This window comes from Colias philodice, chromosome 21, assembly GCF_061535455.1.
Source record: "Colias philodice isolate Cphi_HAF_F1 chromosome 21, ilColPhil1 Martin Lab GWU primary, whole genome shotgun sequence".
In the NCBI taxonomy this organism is placed as follows: Eukaryota; Metazoa; Arthropoda; class Insecta; order Lepidoptera; family Pieridae; genus Colias; species Colias philodice.
In genome coordinates, this window is record NC_143106.1 from 5,658,832 (window position 1) to 5,677,673 (window position 18,842).

The 18,842-nt window shown below is 32.6% G+C and overlaps 2 protein-coding genes and 1 pseudogene across 3 annotated transcripts; 1 reads left to right on the forward strand and 2 right to left on the reverse strand.

The window, feature by feature from the left end:
• Nucleotides 1-383: 383 nt before the first annotated feature.
• Septin1 (Septin 1) lies at nt 384-18,784 on the reverse strand. Of its 2 annotated transcripts, none has more exons than XM_089709112.1 (11): nt 18,589-18,784; nt 17,780-17,972; nt 11,365-11,495; nt 10,949-11,076; nt 9,544-9,661; nt 9,293-9,379; nt 3,964-4,124; nt 3,532-3,633; nt 3,256-3,349; nt 2,694-2,801; nt 384-2,274 (listed from the first exon to the last, which is right to left on the reverse strand). In XM_089709112.1, the coding sequence occupies exons 1-10, from the start codon at nt 18,610-18,612 to the stop codon at nt 2,712-2,714; spliced, it is 1,128 nt and encodes a 375-aa protein (XP_089565238.1). In that variant the 5' UTR covers nt 18,613-18,784; the 3' UTR covers nt 384-2,274; nt 2,694-2,711. The 2 variants fall into 2 exon arrangements, with proteins under 2 accessions (XP_089565238.1, XP_089565239.1); XM_089709113.1 differs by lacking the exon at nt 18,589-18,784 and adding an exon at nt 18,205-18,370.
• Nucleotides 4,685-5,945, forward strand: LOC149478911 (uncharacterized). Its single transcript, XM_089708717.1, has one exon. The coding sequence runs from the start codon at nt 4,775-4,777 to the stop codon at nt 5,756-5,758; it is 984 nt and encodes a 327-aa protein (XP_089564843.1). The 5' UTR covers nt 4,685-4,774; the 3' UTR covers nt 5,759-5,945.
• LOC149478912 (uncharacterized) lies at nt 15,708-17,505 on the reverse strand (annotated as a pseudogene).
• Nucleotides 18,785-18,842: the final 58 nt, after the last annotated feature.

Below are 18,842 nucleotides of genomic sequence, written 5' to 3' on the forward strand. Positions count from 1 at the left end.
TATTTCGTGTTGTGATCACAGTAATATAACACGTGAAATTCGTGTTTTGGCTCTAATTTAGAACACGTTGTGGCAATGACGAAATGCCACGACGCGATCTGAACATTCATTGGTACTGATAAGTTTCTATAATTTGTGCATTCTTCTACAGTGTTTAATGTATATTAAGTATGTTCCACGTGTCCCTTGATGTTGTATTCAAATAAACTGACTTCGAAATATTTTACGTGTTTTTTTCACAAAACTTATTCATAGGTGTAGTAAGAAATGAAAAGTAAAGATTTTGCTGGACTTAAATTAATTTCAACATCTTATCAATATGTATTATTTCGATAAGTATGTATAAACACATGAATTATATTAAAATAAATAAAAAATACGAGTATTTCCATTATATTTTATTATAAAAAATAAGATTACATAATTTGTATGCTATTCAATAATTACATGTCGGTATATAATTTTAATAGTAATTGGATAATTGCGAACATAATATTATTATATGAGACATTACATTCGTTGATATTCATTATTCCAGTCACAACTTTGGCACCAATTAAACCTAAGAATTTCTATCACTCCAAAAATCTAGCGTAACTTTTCTACTGACAACAAATCGTAAAATTTTCAAAATAAGACACTCAATTAAGTCGTTCTTTATGTTACACCAAGTTGCATTATTAACTGATTTAAAACATCAAAGTTAATTATGCTTTTTTTGAGAATTTATGTGTGCACATTTCACATTGTTTATACATATTTGTCACGAAGCGGAGATCAATCAATAGGAATGGAATTACAGACTTTTTTCGATGTTGGAAGTGCAAATAGGCAATAAAAAATTAACATTTGTATTCGTAGGAACATGGCAGACATTCTATTTTTACCATTTGATCTTTTGCTTAATAACAAATAACAATTTTTTAATGCCTCATGTCACTAGTTTTTTACAGATTTGTAAGCAGATACACTAAATAAGAAACTCTGAAATCTTTACATAATATTATAGTGATGATACTAATTAATATTGGAAAATTTGAGATTTTTTAGAATACATCTAGTTATGATAAAATGCACCAAGTAAAAACTTACACAGTTATAAGTATTATACTGTGACACTTTGGATATCAAATGAAATATCAGACAATACCATATTTTATATTTCAATAATTTCTTTACACTTTAAGTACTATTATAACACTTACTAAAATTCTATTGAATTCAGAATACTAATATAACACGTAATTAATTTCAGACTTAGCATTTCTTCTATTCATCAATACAAAACGAGATTACTTCAAAGACGAACACAAAAAAATGAAAATAATACTTGGAATTCGAATAATTTTTATAAGTAACATATAAACTATAATATAATAATGTCATGATACTGATAAGTTTCAGAACAGATGGCACAAAAAATGAGAAAAAATACTTAATTAAATTGGAATTATTTCGAGTGGTAGTTACTTCACATATTCGAAGATAGTACAGATCTAATTATTTATTACTAGTTCGATCATTGCGAAAAGCGATTCACATTCATTTTATTATGCGATTAGCTATTGTGCTAATTACCTGCTAGTTTCTGGTAAATCAAAGAGGAAGGTAAATTATTACTGCCATTATGTACCCTAAATTATACAAATTCTAAACCTACAATATTTTTAGGTGTGATTTGTATATCTATATCACTATTGACCACGCATCAATATTAATGAAACTGTTCCTATTATCACTATAATATTGTATGTATTAGGTTTTATACACATGACAGCAGTAAAAATTCACCAATCCTCATCTATATTCTCTATCTAACATTATTTCTATGACCGAGAAGTCTCAATTTTAGGAATTAATGACATGATCAAGTTCTTAATTTTAACACTCGACAAACATTGCATTATGAAACAAATTGCGTGCCCTTAAAACTAGGTAGAATAAAATAATTCTCCATTATCATAACTAAAACTAAATATAGAATATAAGATCATACTATGCATTGTCGTTTTATAATATAGTTATAATTAAAATATATAAAATAATACATTAATGAATACGGAGATAACACAAGTGTGCATAAATGTTTCTATCAGGAACCTATTGTATAACATATATGTTATTTGTATCTTAGATATCGAAGTGTTTAGAACTATTATTATTTGTATAGAATATGAATCTCTAATTGGAAGTTACGCAGTAGGGGATGGCGCGTAGTATTGAATTGACGACGTCACACGAATCAAGCAGTTGGACCGCCGTGTTGTTATCCAACTGTTAATAAATCATTTTTTATAATAAACACACAATAATAATTGGGAAATTGCTGTGGTGGCATCACAGGTGGCCGAAAAGTCAGGTGTTGCTATGATAAAGCGAAACACGCGGTATCGTGATCAATTTATTTTATATTTTTCAAAAATTGTACGATTTGAATGCTATAAAACGAAATAATACAAAAAAAAAATACGTTTTTAATATTTTAACAAACTTATACATTTATTTCTTTAACTAGACTTCGTTTAGAAGCGCTTTTGAATCGTCAAAATACAGAAAAATAATTCATCACGCTACATGTTTCTAAAAACTTAGTAATATATTAAAAACTTAGTAATATACTAAGTAATATTTTTCTCATTATCTTCATAACCCACCAAAATATTAATTATTACTAGAGATAATGTATATGCTACCTGTGCGTGCAGCAAGCACTATGCGGACGTGGTGTTGGCGGCGGCCTGCAGCTGCATCTGCCGCTGCATCTGCTCCAGCATCTCTTGCATGCGACGCAGTTCAGCCTCCTGGGATATCAATATAAATAATTATATGAATAAGGGCCGATTTTTCAATGCTTGGATAAAACTTATCCGTCCAATAAAGTATTACACGATAATATTAAAAAGTCACGTAAACTGTCAAATACGGCCAATTAGAATACGTTTTTAAAATGGTAGTTTTATACATTATTCGACGAATAAGTTTTATCCAAGCATTGAAAAATCGGCCCTAAATGTGGAAAGTAATCACGATATTATTTATGTTGTGCTTTAGTAAGAAGACTATTAGATATAAGCTTCTTATAAAATGTGAAATAGAAAAAGTTTGTTTTTAATGTTACCGGAAATTTACTGCTAATTAAGCTATTGCTATTTACAAAACATATCATCTGATATATTTTCTATAGTTGGGATATTATCAAGTGTTTTAAAATAATCCTAAGGGAAAAAACGAGTTCAAATAAATCTATAATATTACCTTTTCGCGAAGAACTTTCTCGCGTTCAGAGGAATCTTCATTGTTGCCATTGGCGAGGCCGTTAGAATCCTCACTCAGGCCGCTCTCCGTGGATCTACAATAATGTTTCCAAAATATAATTATATCTTTGAAAAAAAAAAGTAAATACAGGAAAATATAGTCATATATCGTATTTAAAAAAAAACACATAAATGCCGTAAATGTTCATAACACAAACATTATACTTTACATAAGTTTTTCTATGAAATAAGGGTGAATTTTAGATAAATAACTTACGTGTGTCGTTTCGGCACTTGTCCGTTTCTAGCGAGCCTCTCGGAGCGATAGTTCTCGTAGTGTACCTCTTGGGTCACCTCTTGCAAGTCTTGCATGTGAGTGCTGCAAAGTACAATAACTATCAAAATATATGTATGAGATATGTAATTTTATAGCATTCAAATGATTCAAAAACGAGGAATTTATAAACAATAGAAAAAATAATCTTATTTTTTTAAATTTATTATGGCCATTTTACTCATTAGGTTATTAGCACTTTCGATATCAGTTTAAAGTTTTTTGATATCTGCAATAGTTACGGAATAATCCCTTGTGCACACTTAACGATTACACCGTGTATACAGGGTGTGGCGTAATGAATGGGTAACCTGGTGATCAGCGATAGAAGAATGTTAGTTCAGAAAAGAGTATAAATCAACACTGCACACATACATGAGCATAGTCCTCAGCTTGATGAAGTCGCAGTGCTCCGGGTTCTCGACCTCGACCACGCCCCAGGGGTAGAGCCGGCCGCGCACGCGCCGCCCGCGCACCTCCAGCTGCTGGCCCGCGCCGCACACCGCGAACGGGACCGCCGCTTTTAGCTGCCGGACCTGTAGCGATTATACATTTTAAACATTTTTGACGTGACAACGTCTAAAAATTCGATAGAACCGGCTGCACGCACGAAAAAACATAACTCATGCGGCGTTACCTCGCTCTGAGGCTTTCCATGTAAGGCTTGAAGTGCAAGCGAGAGCGCGGAACGAGCGACAAAGAAGCACAATCGGACGTTGTCACGTTCAACTATCGTCAGTAAACCGACTTTACAGATAACCAATTTTTTTTATAAGCGTAAAACCCATAGATAATGAATTATTTGCAAAAAAATAATGTGATTTTTGTGAGATAGCTGGCTCGGAATGGTTGAGAATAGCTAAAAATAGAGCGAAATGGAAATCCTTAAAGGAGGCCTTTGTCGGAAGACAAGCTGCTATAGAGAACCAAGTTTGCCGATTATATAGATTAATAGATAATGTAATAATATAATAGAGAAATACATAGTTTAAAAACGTTTAAAATAATATACAATATAATATAGGAATAAAAAAGGTATAATGTCAACGACAATGTCAATTCTACCCGCGACATCAATTCTACCCGCGACATCGCTACAGTGCGCACGCAAGAAATATCGCACGTAAAAATCATAGTGTTTATTTACTGTTCTTACGACTCAAGTCATAATAAATAAGTGTGAAAGATGCCAACAAAAAAATGTGCAAACTGTAATAAAAATATAACTCTAAAGCAGCCAGGTCTAGAGTGTAGTAGATGTAACAAATCAGTCCACGCGTCAACCGTTTGTGCAAAGTTAACCGGCAAGCAACTGACTGCACTTCGTAATTCTGACGGTTTGGAATGGAGCTGCGATCACTGTCTCAGTAATGTGTCTAGTCGTTCTTCCTTCTTCGTAACGCCAGACGAAAGTTCAGACGACGAGGATGCCCGCTCCAGCTCGACCCTCGATCAAAAAAAACTAGTGGCGAGTATTACACGAGAAATGCAAAAAATCATCAAGGCCGAACTCGGCGATCTAACAACCGCAATGGAACATATGAACGGACAGATGACCGATCTCGAAGAATTAGTAAAAAGGCAGGAAAATACCATCAAAACATTACTTAACAAAAACACCGACCTAATTAACAAAAATAAAAATCTAGAACTACGGATTGCGGCTGCTGAACAGCGTATTAATGAAATTGATCAAAAAATGCTAGCATGTACTATTGAAATTGCAGGAATTCCAGAAGCTACCAATCAAAATTTAAATAGTGTGTTGGAAAGTGTTGCCCAGAACTTACAAGTTAACATATGTGATGTACTATCATCCCGCCGCATGCCAAAACCCCAAAATCGTCCCCAACCAGGAAACATCATCGTGGAGGTGAAATCAAATGTGGTGCGTAATCAATGGCTTGCATCAGCTAAACAAAAAGAAATCACGGTTGGTGATATCTTGCCCCGATTGCCCTCAGATCAAGCGACACGTCGTGTGTTTGTACGCGAAGCATTAACCCACCGTACAAAAACCCTCCTTTACAATGCTCAACAAAAATTAAAAGACTGTTACAAGTTTGTGTGGTGCAAGGCTGGTATTGTGTACGCTAAAAAACTTGATGATAAAAGCCGGCCATTCATAATAAGATCTTTGTCCGATATAGAATCCTTGTTATCTAAGTAAGTAGGTAATACATTGTGTCATAGTATTATATAATATCTTGTATTCTAAGTCTAATATTAATAAGTAATAGGTATAACAAATAAAGTCTTAATTTCTTTTTCAAACATTAATGGCCAAAATAAATACATATAATCACTGTTTAGAAATATTTGATTGTTCAACAGTCAATTCATTTATTAATTGTGTACCCTTTAACCAAATAAATTTTTTATGCTTACATGTGAATATCAGGTCTTTAATAAAGAATTATACTAAACTACTAGTGCTCATAAATTCGTGTAAGTGTCCGATTGATGTTATTGTTTTAACAGAAGTAGGTATCTCTCATTCAATTTGTAATTTATATAACATACCTGGTTATAAAATGCACACTGAGCTACGATCCAAACAAAAAGGAGGTGGAATAATAGTTTATGTAAAAACTTATCTTAAATTTACTACAATACCCATCAAAAATACTAGCTTCGAATCAATTATTGGCACTTTAATGACAGCCGATAACTACTCCGTAACATTATGTGCATTTTATAGACCACCACAAACAAATAAGAACACTTTTGTGAACGAGCTATCTAATGTATTAGATAACAATAAGACATCCAATGTTATCATACTCGGGGACGCAAATATCGACTTAAAATCATACACTGCTATTAAAAACACTTATTTTGATATGTTGTCCGAGCACGGATTCTCAATGGGAATTTCAGATTATACTCGAATCGAAATGAAGTTAGACAAAATAACAAAATCTTGTATCGACCATTTATTTACACGATTAACCACTATGAATCCGTGCACGGCCGTGGTCGATACTGTTCTGGCAGATCACCGAGTTATTTTGTTAGCTTGCGAAAGTATTCGTACGCATCATATACAGCGTGATTCCATAATGTGTAATAAAATGTTTTATGATAGTAAAATATTATTTGAGGAACTAAATAACATAGATTGGTCTGTTACAAAAAATATGTCCTGCCCTACAAACATTTACAATTTTATTCGATCCAACTTTAAATCTGCTTATGATAAATCTAGTAAATATAAAAAACAAATTAATATCAAAAAAGTTAAACAACCGTGGATTAAACAATATATGATAAAAATGTGTGATGAACGCGATAAATTATTTAATAAATGGAAAAAAGACTCATCAAATAAATACCTCAGAGTAAAATATAATAAAATCCGCAATAAAATTAATAAAATATTTGAAATTAAACGAAATAAATATTATGAAAATGAAATAAAAATGAATACAAAAAATCCCCGCAAACTCTGGCAAATCTTAAACTCAATATGTGGTAGGGCTGCTTTGTCAATTGATGAATTTATTACTAATGCTTTTGATACAGAAAAAGAGACGTGCGCTATCATCGCCAATAAATTTGCGAATGAATTCAGAAACGCAGTTAAAAAAATCTTACCCTCCTGTCCGAATAATCTTCTAAATGATAAACATTACATCAGACCAACCAACGTTAGCTTCTACTTTAAAAAAGCCAACCCTAAAACTATAAAAAAGATCATTTTGAATCTTAATAGCCGAAAGGCGCCTGGTAGCGATGGCATTAGAGTAATAGACGTTAAAAGTATCTCAAGTAAAATAGCAGCTGCCATTTCACATCTTATCAACACTAGTTTTCTGTCAGGAATATATCCTAATGAGTTGAAGCAAAGCTGCGTTCGTCCTATATACAAAAAAGGAAAACAAGCCGACGTAACCAACTATCGACCAATATCCCTTTTGTCGTCTATAGATAAAATCATTGAGAAATTTATAAGTGATCAAATACATCTGTTCTATTCTAAAAATAACGTAATCTGTAATAATCAATATGGTTTTCAACCACGTAAAAGCACCACTTCTCTGCTATCAGATTTTTCGGACACCGTGAACATACACCTGGATAACAAAAAACATGTTTTAGCTCTTTTCATAGACTTTTCTAGGGCTTTTGACACCTTAAATCATAAGTGTCTTATAGCAAAGTTAGAGTCCTCTGGGATCAGGGGTCCAATGTTAAAATGGTGCGAAAATTACGTCAATGATCGATCTTTTTACGTAAAAATCGACGATTCTGTGAGTCGTGTGTTACCTGTTACTGAAGGAACAGCCCAAGGGTCGGTGATCGGTCCCCTCCACTTTATCACTTACGTAAATGACATGAATAACGTTCTTAAGCACTGTACTTCCTACCAATATGCGGATGATACTTGTTTGCTAGTTGCAAATCATAATGTTGAAAATGCTCTTGTTAATCTACAACAGGATTTTGATCGTATAAACAAATGGTGCCACGATAATGGACTTGTTCTTAATGCAGATAAAACCAAACTAGTACATATTCACTCTCCGTATAATAAAACATTGTTCGATGCGAACAATGTGATAATAGCTCATAATCATTATTGTTTGCATCAACATAATGTGCGCAATTGTAACTGTCCAAAAATCGAAACTGTAAGTAGTCATACGTATCTGGGACTTATAATTGACAGAAAGTTCAACTGGCAGCCACATATCAACTCTGTTTGTGATCGACTCCGAGCTATTCTAGCTAATATAAAAATTATTAAAAATAAAATGCCTTTTAAAATTTTGCTAATGCTATATAACGCCCTAGTTAATAATGTTATAAGCTACGGTATAAGTAGCTACGCCCGAACCTTTAAAAGCTATTTGAAGAACATTGAATCACTACAACTAAGAATATTAAAACAAATAGTATCTCCTAAGATTAAAAAATTATGTAAAAATAGTAATGAAAATCTCTTTCACCATTGTAAAGTTTTGCCGGTAGAATCTTTGTTCCATTACACAATATTAAAAGAACAATTCTTTAACTTTGACCTGCAGAAAAAAATTGATAACGTAATCATTACCCGTCAACAAACTAACCAACGCTTAATCATTCCAAAAATAATTAACATTTATGGTAAAAGAACAACTCGTTATTTAGTTCCTCAATTACTAAATAATCTTGATTTGAACCTAAAAAAAAGCATAAATAATAATAATATTAAATCTAAATTAAAATTGCATTTTGTGAACAACCTGTATATTGTATAATGTCATATAATAATTGTCTGTAACTTGTCGCGTGCACACGAGCGCGCTGTGTATTTGTCGTGGATAGATTGCTTTGCATGCCGGACAAATCTTTGTGGTTTTTGGCATGTTCAATTATGTAAAATGTATTTGTTATTGATAAATAAATAAATCATACATGTAGTATAAGATTTTTGTAGTAGTTTGTAATTTATTTGCAGTAATAACTTACATATTTTATTTTATTTTTATTTATTTTATTTAATGTGATTTTTGTGAGCCCTGACTTTAAAACTTACGACCTGGATGAGAATTTTGAGAGAAGAGATTTGCAGTGAGAGTCACTTTTACACATTTATATACTCTAACGCGTAATGTTGCTTCCGTATATATTTATTCCATTGCATTCCTATCAGAATTTACGATTCGTGTATATTAAAAACAAGACTTTATTACAATTTATAATAATAAATAGAACTCACCTGTTCTTTATAATCCTCATCTTCGTCACTGTCACAGTCTGGTAGTGGGTAGATTTTGATACCTTCTCTCTCTATTTCTTCCATAACCTATAACAAGAATAACATTATTACGACAGAGGAATTATTGTTTAAAAGTTTTATAAATTATAAATGACATTATTTTTCCAAATTTTTTGGACATGTTATGGCTTTAAGATAGAATAGAATTAGACACGAATTTAAAAAACAAATAATTTGTTTTCTCAACTTACCCTCGACTTGAGCCTCTGTACTTCTTTCTTGGTGAGACAATCAGCCTTAGCGATGACAGGCACAATGTTTACTTTATTATGCAATTGTTTCATGAATTCAATATCCAGCGGCTTCAAACTAAAATAAACAATAAAAATATACAAACATTATACAATGAATAATAGTAAGATATGTGTCACCTTATCATATCTATTTTAGAGTAATACTTCCTATAAAATATAATTTGGATTAAACAATCAAAATTATTATTATTTAAAGTTATCTATTTCTAATAATATAAAAGCGTGCCCTTATGGTGTTCGAAAATACCACACAAAACTAAATATTAAAAAAAGTATGTTATTCATTGTATTTAGATCATAATATTTTTAATTAAAGAATTTTGATCACTACATAGTATTAAACAATTAAACAATTAAACAATTTATTTATTAGTATGTATAAAACAAAGTAGCTTTCTCTGTCCCTATGTCCCTTTATATGCTTAAAACTATCCAACGGATTTTGATGCGGTTTTTTTTAATAGATAGAGTGATTCAAGAGGAAGGTTTTAGTATATAATTTATTAGGTTTTAGGTAAAGCGGACGAAGCCGCCGGCGGTAAGCTAGTAATTTATAACACAAGTCATTACGCGAATGCCGACACGAATCCATCATAATTATGATGTTTTATAAGTGCATTAGAGCAATTACAAATGCAATGCTATGACCGTGACCTAGAAGCTAGAATTCATTTCGTTAAGCATATACGAATCAAGTGTGAACTGATGATGTTAATTATGTTTGCTTTTATAACTTTATTTGACGGAAGTATTTCCGTATATTATTATGATACATTTTATATAATGAGTTTATTAGGAATTGAAATGAATATGTAATATTTACGATAAATATTAATTTTCATTTTCATTTCAATTCCTAATTAATTTATATACCTAATAGTAAAAAATATATTAAACATGCAAGTACTTAATTATTTTACACGAACTTGAGAATAACAGAATAATTAGTTACTTGTTTTTTGTTTATATTATTATTTCAATTCATATTAATAAAAAATTCAAGACAATGACTTTAATCATGAAATTGCATTTAAGTATAAGTCTAGTTTTAAAGATACATACTTCTTAAATAATTATTTGTTATTTCTCCCTTCCCAACAAAAAACAAAATTAAATAAAAAAATTCAATATTATACACTAGCTGTGCCCTGCGGTTTTACCCGCAGTGCTCCACTCCTGCTGGTCTTAGCTTGATGATATATAGCCTATTACCTTCCTTGATAAATAGGTTATCTAGCACCGAAAGAATTTTTCAAATCGGACCAGTAGTTCCTGAGATTAGTGCGTTCAAACAAACAAACAAAATCTTCAGCTTTATAATATTAGTGTAAATAATCATTACCCATGTCCAAACGGAGATATAAAGTAAAAGCAGCAGTGAATCCGATTGTCGACAATGTTCCGCCGGTTGAGTCCGCTCTCGTCACGCAGGAATCTCTCAAATTGCTCGTCAATGTATTGTATAATTGACTGCAAAATTTACATAAGCAACATTAATAGCGAATATCAGCCGCTCATTCATGCATTTCAATTGAACTCGACATAAGGCAATTGATATAATTGGTCGTAATTAAACGCACTTCGAGATTATATAAAAAAGTGTTTTCTTTTTGGCTTGGTCCCATTGCGAATTTGAATTGAGAAGTACAATATAACATATTGTAAACACAAAAAATAATTTAAGTGTTAAGAACTGAAAAATAATAAATTATATATTCAATTTATAAAACAACCAATCTTCTACCATAATAAACATACCTTAAAACAGTCAGTATTGTCAATAGCATCTCCATAGCCAGGAGTATCAACGACAGTCAATCGTAGCTTCACACCCCTCTCCTCAATTTCAACTGTAGATGCATCTAGCTTCACAGTCTGGTTTAACTTTTCTGATAACAGAAAATAAGAAGATTATATGTATGAATATTCTTTTTATCAAGTCCTTTCTTCTGCTTCACTACATAGAATAAAACAAAGTCGCTTTTTCTGTCTCTATGTCCCTTTGTATGCTTAAATCTTTAAAAACTATGCAACGCATATGATGCAGTTTTTTTTAATACATAGAGTGATTCAAGAGGGCGGTTTTAGTATGTAATTTATTCGGTTTTAGACAAAGCAGGCAAATTGGTAAGCTAGTATATTATAAACGCAAGTTTGTAAAAATGTATACATATATGTTTGCTACTTTTTCATTCAAAAACATTTCAATGGATTTTGATGATACTTGGTAGTTGTAGATTATGTACCAAAATAACACATAAACTGTATAAATAATTGCTTTTTTTCCCCAAGTTCATCAGTAGGTGAAACAGCATGGCACAACTAGTATCATTAAATTGCAACACCTGTTGTGTGTGAACATGACAGAAATAAAGTTTTTACAGTATGTGATAAAAATTCCTTATTATTATTAACAGGATGGTATAGAGATAACTTAGAGCTCTAATAGACTACAAGCCCGCATAGGACAAAAATATGGGTCAAATGAACCACCAGGGGACATATCTAGAACGATAGCAGAGCAAAAAATAATAAGATTCATCACTATGCCGTCACTTGTAAGCTGTCCAACTGAGTGCAGATGAGAATTGAAAAGTACAGGTAGACTCGGTAAATTTTGGTCATATATTTTTGTACGGCATTCTTAACCATCGATAGATCCATTAAAAATAATAAGAAACCGCTCAGTGCCGTACAAAAATGGTGGTCCACCAAGTCGGAATTTTTATTTAATTTCCGAGAGTTACCGGGGGTAAATTTGGTCATTTGATCATGTACGGCATCTGTGTCATACTATTGCTATACTGCTTTTAATACATTATTCCGCAACGCCGTACAAAAATCATGGGGACAAGGGGAAAAAATCGAGAGTTGCAATCCCCTCTCTTTCCCCACTCCAGGGGGTCATTTGACTAAGTACGGCTTCGGTTCCAAAACATTATCTAGCACTCAAAAGTACTATTAAAAGCAATGCCGTCAAAAAATAATTGTTCTTTTAAATGTATACCAATAATCATCTTAATTTCATCGAATTCTTGATATAAAGACCTGTAAGGTCATTTGACCCTGTACGGGAACTTTTTTTTTAACATGATATTGTAAAATTCAATTGTTGTATAGTATTGCCGTTCAAAAGAAACCGTTCTAAAAAAAGTTATAGAGAAATGCAAAACCAGAAATTTTGTTAAAGTTTAAACATCGTAGATTAATGAAATATAATAGTTTTCTACACTTTATTCGTTGTTTTAAATAGTATTAACATAGATAAATTAGGAAAAAACGATGCCGTACATTTTTGTGCAGACCACATCTTTTAGGCTGATGAAAGCGACGAAAGCTACAATTTTAAGGGTGCTTTATGGCCATTTGATACAGTACGGCATTAACATATTTTTACCCAACTACGGCAAAGCAAAAGGAGGGTTATGGTTGTTTACAGGTCATGTATGTATGTTCATCTATTCCCTCGTAACTTCTAAACTACTTATCAGAATTCGACAAATGACATATCATTAGAAGCGTCTGAATTGTTCACTGGATAACCAGCGACCAGCTAGCTAAAGGCTATATGGGGTTTCACAAAATCTAATGTGGCGCCCTCTAGCGGACAAAACATACAGAGTAAAAAAATAAAGTTAAGATAAATATGCAGTGTTTGGTATCATTTGGAAGCGCTTTACTTGTACATTTTGAATATGTATATATTATTAGCATTTGCTTGTGACTTTACCTGTATTCATGGGCTGATTGCATATAATTCACATCTTTTCGTTCATAGCTTTTTTATTAGTTCATAAATTTAACGGAGTCCATTCCACCTGACTCCGACTTTCCAAGGTGATAATTAACCACCTCGAGCTTCTTAATATTAATGTATATTTATATTTTATTATCAAAATATAAAGCAAACATTTCGTTATATGGATTTTTTTCTTTTTCAGATTTTTCCCCTTTGAACCAACGAAAATGTACGGCACATGAAAAAATATTATCTATGCATAAAATACTTTAAAAATAAATTTATTTCGTGTTGTGTCAAATGACCCCCTGGAGTGGGGAAAGAGAGGGGATTACAACTCTCGATTTTTTCCCCTTGTCCCCATGATTTTTGTACGGCGTTGAGGAATAATGGATTAAAAGCAGTATAGCAATAGCATGACACAGATGCCGTACATGGTCAAATGACCAAATTTACCCCCGGTAACTCTCGGAAATTAAATAAAAATTCCGACTTGGTGGACCACCATTTTTGTACGGCACTGAGCGGTTTCTTATTATTTTTAATGGATCTATCGATGGTTAAGAATGCCGTACAAAAATATATGACCAAAATTTACCGAGTCTACCTGTACTTTTCAATTCTCATCTGCACTCAGTTGGACAGCTTACAAGTGACGGCATAGTGATGAATCTTATTATTTTTTGCTCTGCTATCGTTCTAGATATGTCCCCTGGTGGTTCATTTGACCAATATTTTTGTCCTATGCGGGCTTGTAGTCTATAATATATAACATACACTACAATTTATTTTGTGTCTTTTTTTTTATTTATACATTTGAAAAACTTGTTTTGTGTCAGAGAATAATCATATTCATTTAGGGTGAATTGTTGTTTATACTACTAAACCTAAACAATAAAAAAGTGTAACATCTTGTTATTCTGAATATATAATACTTGTAAAAAAAATGAAAATAAACAATAAAATATAATTTCAAATATTGTTACATGAAATATTCCAGTTATATTACTTATCTAGTTTATTACATAAGCAAGGAATGTTATGTAAATTTACCAATGAAAGTGTTAAAATTCCAACATTGTTTATACATACATCATTGGTCTGATACTAGTTTTATTCCGGTATGACACAGTTATTTAATAATAAAGCATGTGAAATTGTGTTTTGCAACTAAACCGGTTTGAACTTGTTATTTAGAAATTTTATATTCAACTAGTGGTCCGTCCCGGCTTCGCCCGTGGTACATATTTCGCAATAAAAGGTAGCCTATGTTCTTTCTCAGGGTCTAAAGATTATCTGTGCCAAATTTCATCAAAATCGGTCCAGTAGTTTATGAGCCTATTCATTACAATCAAACAAACAAACAAAGTTTTCCTCTTTATAATATTAGTGTAGACTACATTCATATGATTTATACTTTGTATTGTTACCTCTTGATGGAACTGCATTTCTATAGTAAGAAATTTTTTTATAAAATCGAAATAAAAGTGGAACTAGTGAATTGTGTGTGTCTTTAAAAATTCCTTACTAACAACTTAATTAATTGTTATTTTTTAATTAAAATAAGTATACAATGTATTCTACAAGATAGCTTTATTTTAAGGCAAAACATGTAAGATTTTACGCGTGATTCCAATGCTTCACTCTCAAATGAATATTTATCACCATTCTATAATTAGTTTCATTACTAACCATTAAGGCAACTCAACTATTATCTTTACACTAATAATACAGAAATAGCAAACATAAGATAATTACTTTGAAGTTTACTGTGTAATAGAAACATAATACAAATTCATCTCATGAAAATGCATGGAATTTAGAAATAACAATACTAATTATATTTTTTATATTTATTACGCTCTTCTTATCTCAATAGGGTGCTTACTAACACAGCTAACATATTAACTAGTGTTAAAATCCAGCTTAACTTATTATTAGGGTTGTAACGGAGGCCTACTTAGCGGAGGCGGAGGCAGATGCGGAGGTTAAGAGGTTCGCCTCCGCGGATGCGGAGGTTAACGGAGGCGGAAGCGGAGGTGAAATTTGTTGGGAAAATATAAATAAATTTATGATTAATAGAGTCAGCAACCATTATTAATTATATTATATACTAGCTTTCCGCCCGCGGCTTCGCCCGAGTTTTCAGAGAAAAACCCGTTCCCGTATGATTTCCGGGATAAAACCTATCCCATGTCCTTTCTCGGGTATCAAAATATATCTATACCAAATTTCATGAAAATTGGTTCAGTAGTTCAGGCGTGATTGAGTAACAGACAGACAGACAGAGTTACTTTCGCATTTATAATATTAGTGTAATTTATTAATGTGTACAATTGTACATACATGTTCATGATTCATCTTAGTAATCAAAATTGACAAGAGGCAAAATATATTTTACGAACAAAAGCTTTGCGGCTTTTTCGCCTTCTAAGGCCCTTCGCTCATGGAGCTACTCAAAAAGAACTAGTCAAAAACTCAAATTACTAACGAGTTGCCTGAGCGTCACAGCCCATACATGTTCTATGGAGATTCGCACACGACGCGACTAGTTACTAACTGGTGAGTAACGCGTTAGCAACAAATCACGCGCGACGCGTCGTGTCGGTCTCCACGCTACTGGTTTCCCGAGTTTCTTTGTTTTTTATGATAAAAATGAACGAGCAAATATCAGAAGTGACTGAAACCTTATAACTTGAGTAGCGTTGTATGCGAGATACAATTTGTAACAGGTTTGTAATCGTAATTACTGATTAGTTCAGTCATTTTTGAGTAGCTCCATGAGCGAAGGGCCTAAGCGGTTTCTCAAGGGTTCGTAAATTAAACCAGCAGCACTAAAAAACTGTTCGCTTGGCACTGAACTTAGTGGCGCCGATAAGTAAATGCGAACTATGGGAGCAAAAACTTTATATTTAATGTTATATCTCCACCACAATAAGGGATCTTCATTTAGTTGGAATCTAATTTCTTTATTATATTCACTAACTAGCGACCCGCCCCGGCTTCGCACGAGTGCAATGCTGATACTAAATACACTACAGAATAAATAATAGTTTAAAAAAACTAAAAAACACGCTTTATCAAATTAGTGTATTGTCATCGGTCCTCAATAAATCTACAAAGTTTGAACGAAATCTGGCCGTTTAAAGTGGGTCAAAATCGCGCCCAAAGAAGTCGGTTACAAACAAACATACAAACATACAGGTGAAGCTAATAAAAAGAGTGTAAAAAATAGAGCCGGGCGGCCGGCCGGTACCGCCGCAAACGCTACGTCCCGCAATTTTTAAATCTGTAATATCTTCGAAAATATTCACTTAAATCATACGGTGTAAAGGGCCATATAGATCTATATTAAATGAACAATGTATTCAAGGTATTTAATTGGTTAAGGATTTATGCTGTATTGGTTAAAATCGTTTCAAAAATTAGCCATTATTTGTCGTAAAAAGTAAATGACAAAAAAAAGTTATTGCGGGTTATCCATAAGCGATAGACATATACCATCGCGGACTTTTATGTAGACCTTTTCAATGTGTATAATACTTAGTACATTATTTTGATAAAACTCGGAGGATTCAGCCTGCGTTTGCAATGTAAGCGAAAAAAATGTAATTTTTTACGACATCACATTAGAAACCTCAAAAATAACAGTACTTCTACACTATTAAATGAATGTTATTATAGATATAAACCTTCCTCTTGAATCACTCTATCTATTAAAAAAAACCACATCAAAATCCGTTGCGTAGTTTCAAAGATTTAAGCGTACAAAGGGACAGGGAAAGCGACTTTGTTTTATACTATGTAGTGATTAGTGTTTTCCATATCATGAGGTTGCTGTTGGTATCCATGCTGTCATTTTCCGATTCCTCTTCATCACTGCAATTCTTCAACATATCAGCCAGGTTGGAATGCACACTTTGTATTGGTGACAAAATCTCAAAACTTGTGCTTGGATCAACATTACTTGCATTTGATGCTAATCTCGCTCTCTTGGCTACAGAAGGTTCATCATCGTCAACTCGGCTTGCAACATTCGAGTTATAAAGGGTTAGCAAACGTATTAGTTCGGACTGAACCATTTCACTTGAAAACACGCAGCCGAGCGGCCGCGTCGCCTAGCGTCGCTCCTTGCGCGTTGTTTGTGATCATAAATGGACTTCCGATATGACTTCGCATAAATTTTGCGGAGGCGGATGCGGAGGCGGAGGTTAAATTCTTTGCGGAAGTTCCGCAGTAACGGAGGCGGAGGCGGAGTTCCGTTACAACCCTACTTATTATATAGATTTATGTTTGGATAGAAAGTAAAGCTGCTAGAAAATACTCCTGCAATGCTTATTTAACATGAATTTGACCTATATGCATTTGATTACTCTACCATACAAGGAGAGCACTTTATTAATTATATTCTAAGCTTAAATATATTATGCTTACCAGTTGCATCTGGAATAACTCTTTCTGGGTACAAGTCAGTCAAGAACAATGAGTTAACTAGAGTGGATTTGCCCAGACCACTCTCTCCCACTACCATGAGGGTGAACTCAAACCCTTTTTTAACAGACTTCCTATGCACTTGATTGGGTAAATTTGCAAACCCAACATATCCTGGGGTTTCTAAGTTTGAAAACTGTGAAAGAACATATGGGTCAATTTATAAAAAAAACATATATTATGTACCTATAACTTTAAAAAAATGAGTTGAGGAATAATACACAATGTCTAATAAGACCATAAAATATAAGAATTTATATAACAATCACATAATATAATAAATGAATGAATTGAAATTTAACTATAATAATATGATCCTTTGTCCTGTTAACAACAGGAAACTTTCCTAAGTATTTAAAGTCCATTACCATTACTGATAAGCCCATTGTGATTGGTAACTGTGTCAATACAACTATAATATATGATAATAAGAAGTTAGTGAAGAATTTCAATGTTGTGTTATGGTTTAAAGTTAAAGACAATAAGTAAAACAGTCATGCTATAAATATGCCGCCGGTACGCGTAAACATTGACACACATCCGCTAACTGTATCGAGATCCATTTCACTAGTGGCACGCAGATGTATGTATGGCGCTTCGTAAGTAGGTAAGTATGCGACGGTCAGAATTAACTGAGTCATTCATTTTTCAACACTAGTACAACAAAGTCATAAGTTTTAATGTTATAAGCTAAAGCTTAGTATGCATATGAACAGACAGGCTTCGCAAAATGACAAAATAAAAATACTTACGTTCTTTGCTGTATCACTCGACATATTTATATAATTAGTTTTAAAGTAGTTTTCTACTTTCTATTAAACACAACCTAACTTCCAATCTACCCAATAATTAACTGAATCTTTAAATTTCACAGCAAAATCACTTACAAACAACAGAATGCTAAAGCTGCAATTCTGTGATTTGTGAATCGTGAACTGAATTTTATAAATGACAGTGACGTTTATTATTTTGTTGATCATTTGACACATAAAAAAGCTATGATGGT

What these genes read in the sequence shown, in the direction of transcription:
- LOC149478911 (XM_089708717.1), top strand. Translation starts at nt 4,775, where the DNA reads ATGCCAACAAAAAAATGTGCAAACTGTAATAAAAATATAACTCTAAAG.
- Septin1 (XM_089709112.1), bottom strand. Translation starts at nt 18,612, where the DNA reads ATGTCGAGTGATACAGCAAAGAAC. An exon ending in AGTTATTCCAGATGCAACTG is followed by an intron (nt 11,496 to 17,779) that starts GTAAGCATAATA and finishes TTCTGTTATCAG; the next exon opens with AAAAGTTAAACCAGACTGTG. An exon ending in AGAAAGTTCTTCGCGAAAAG is followed by an intron (nt 2,802 to 3,255) that starts GTAATATTATAG and finishes TTGATATCCCAG; the next exon opens with GAGGCTGAACTGCGTCGCAT.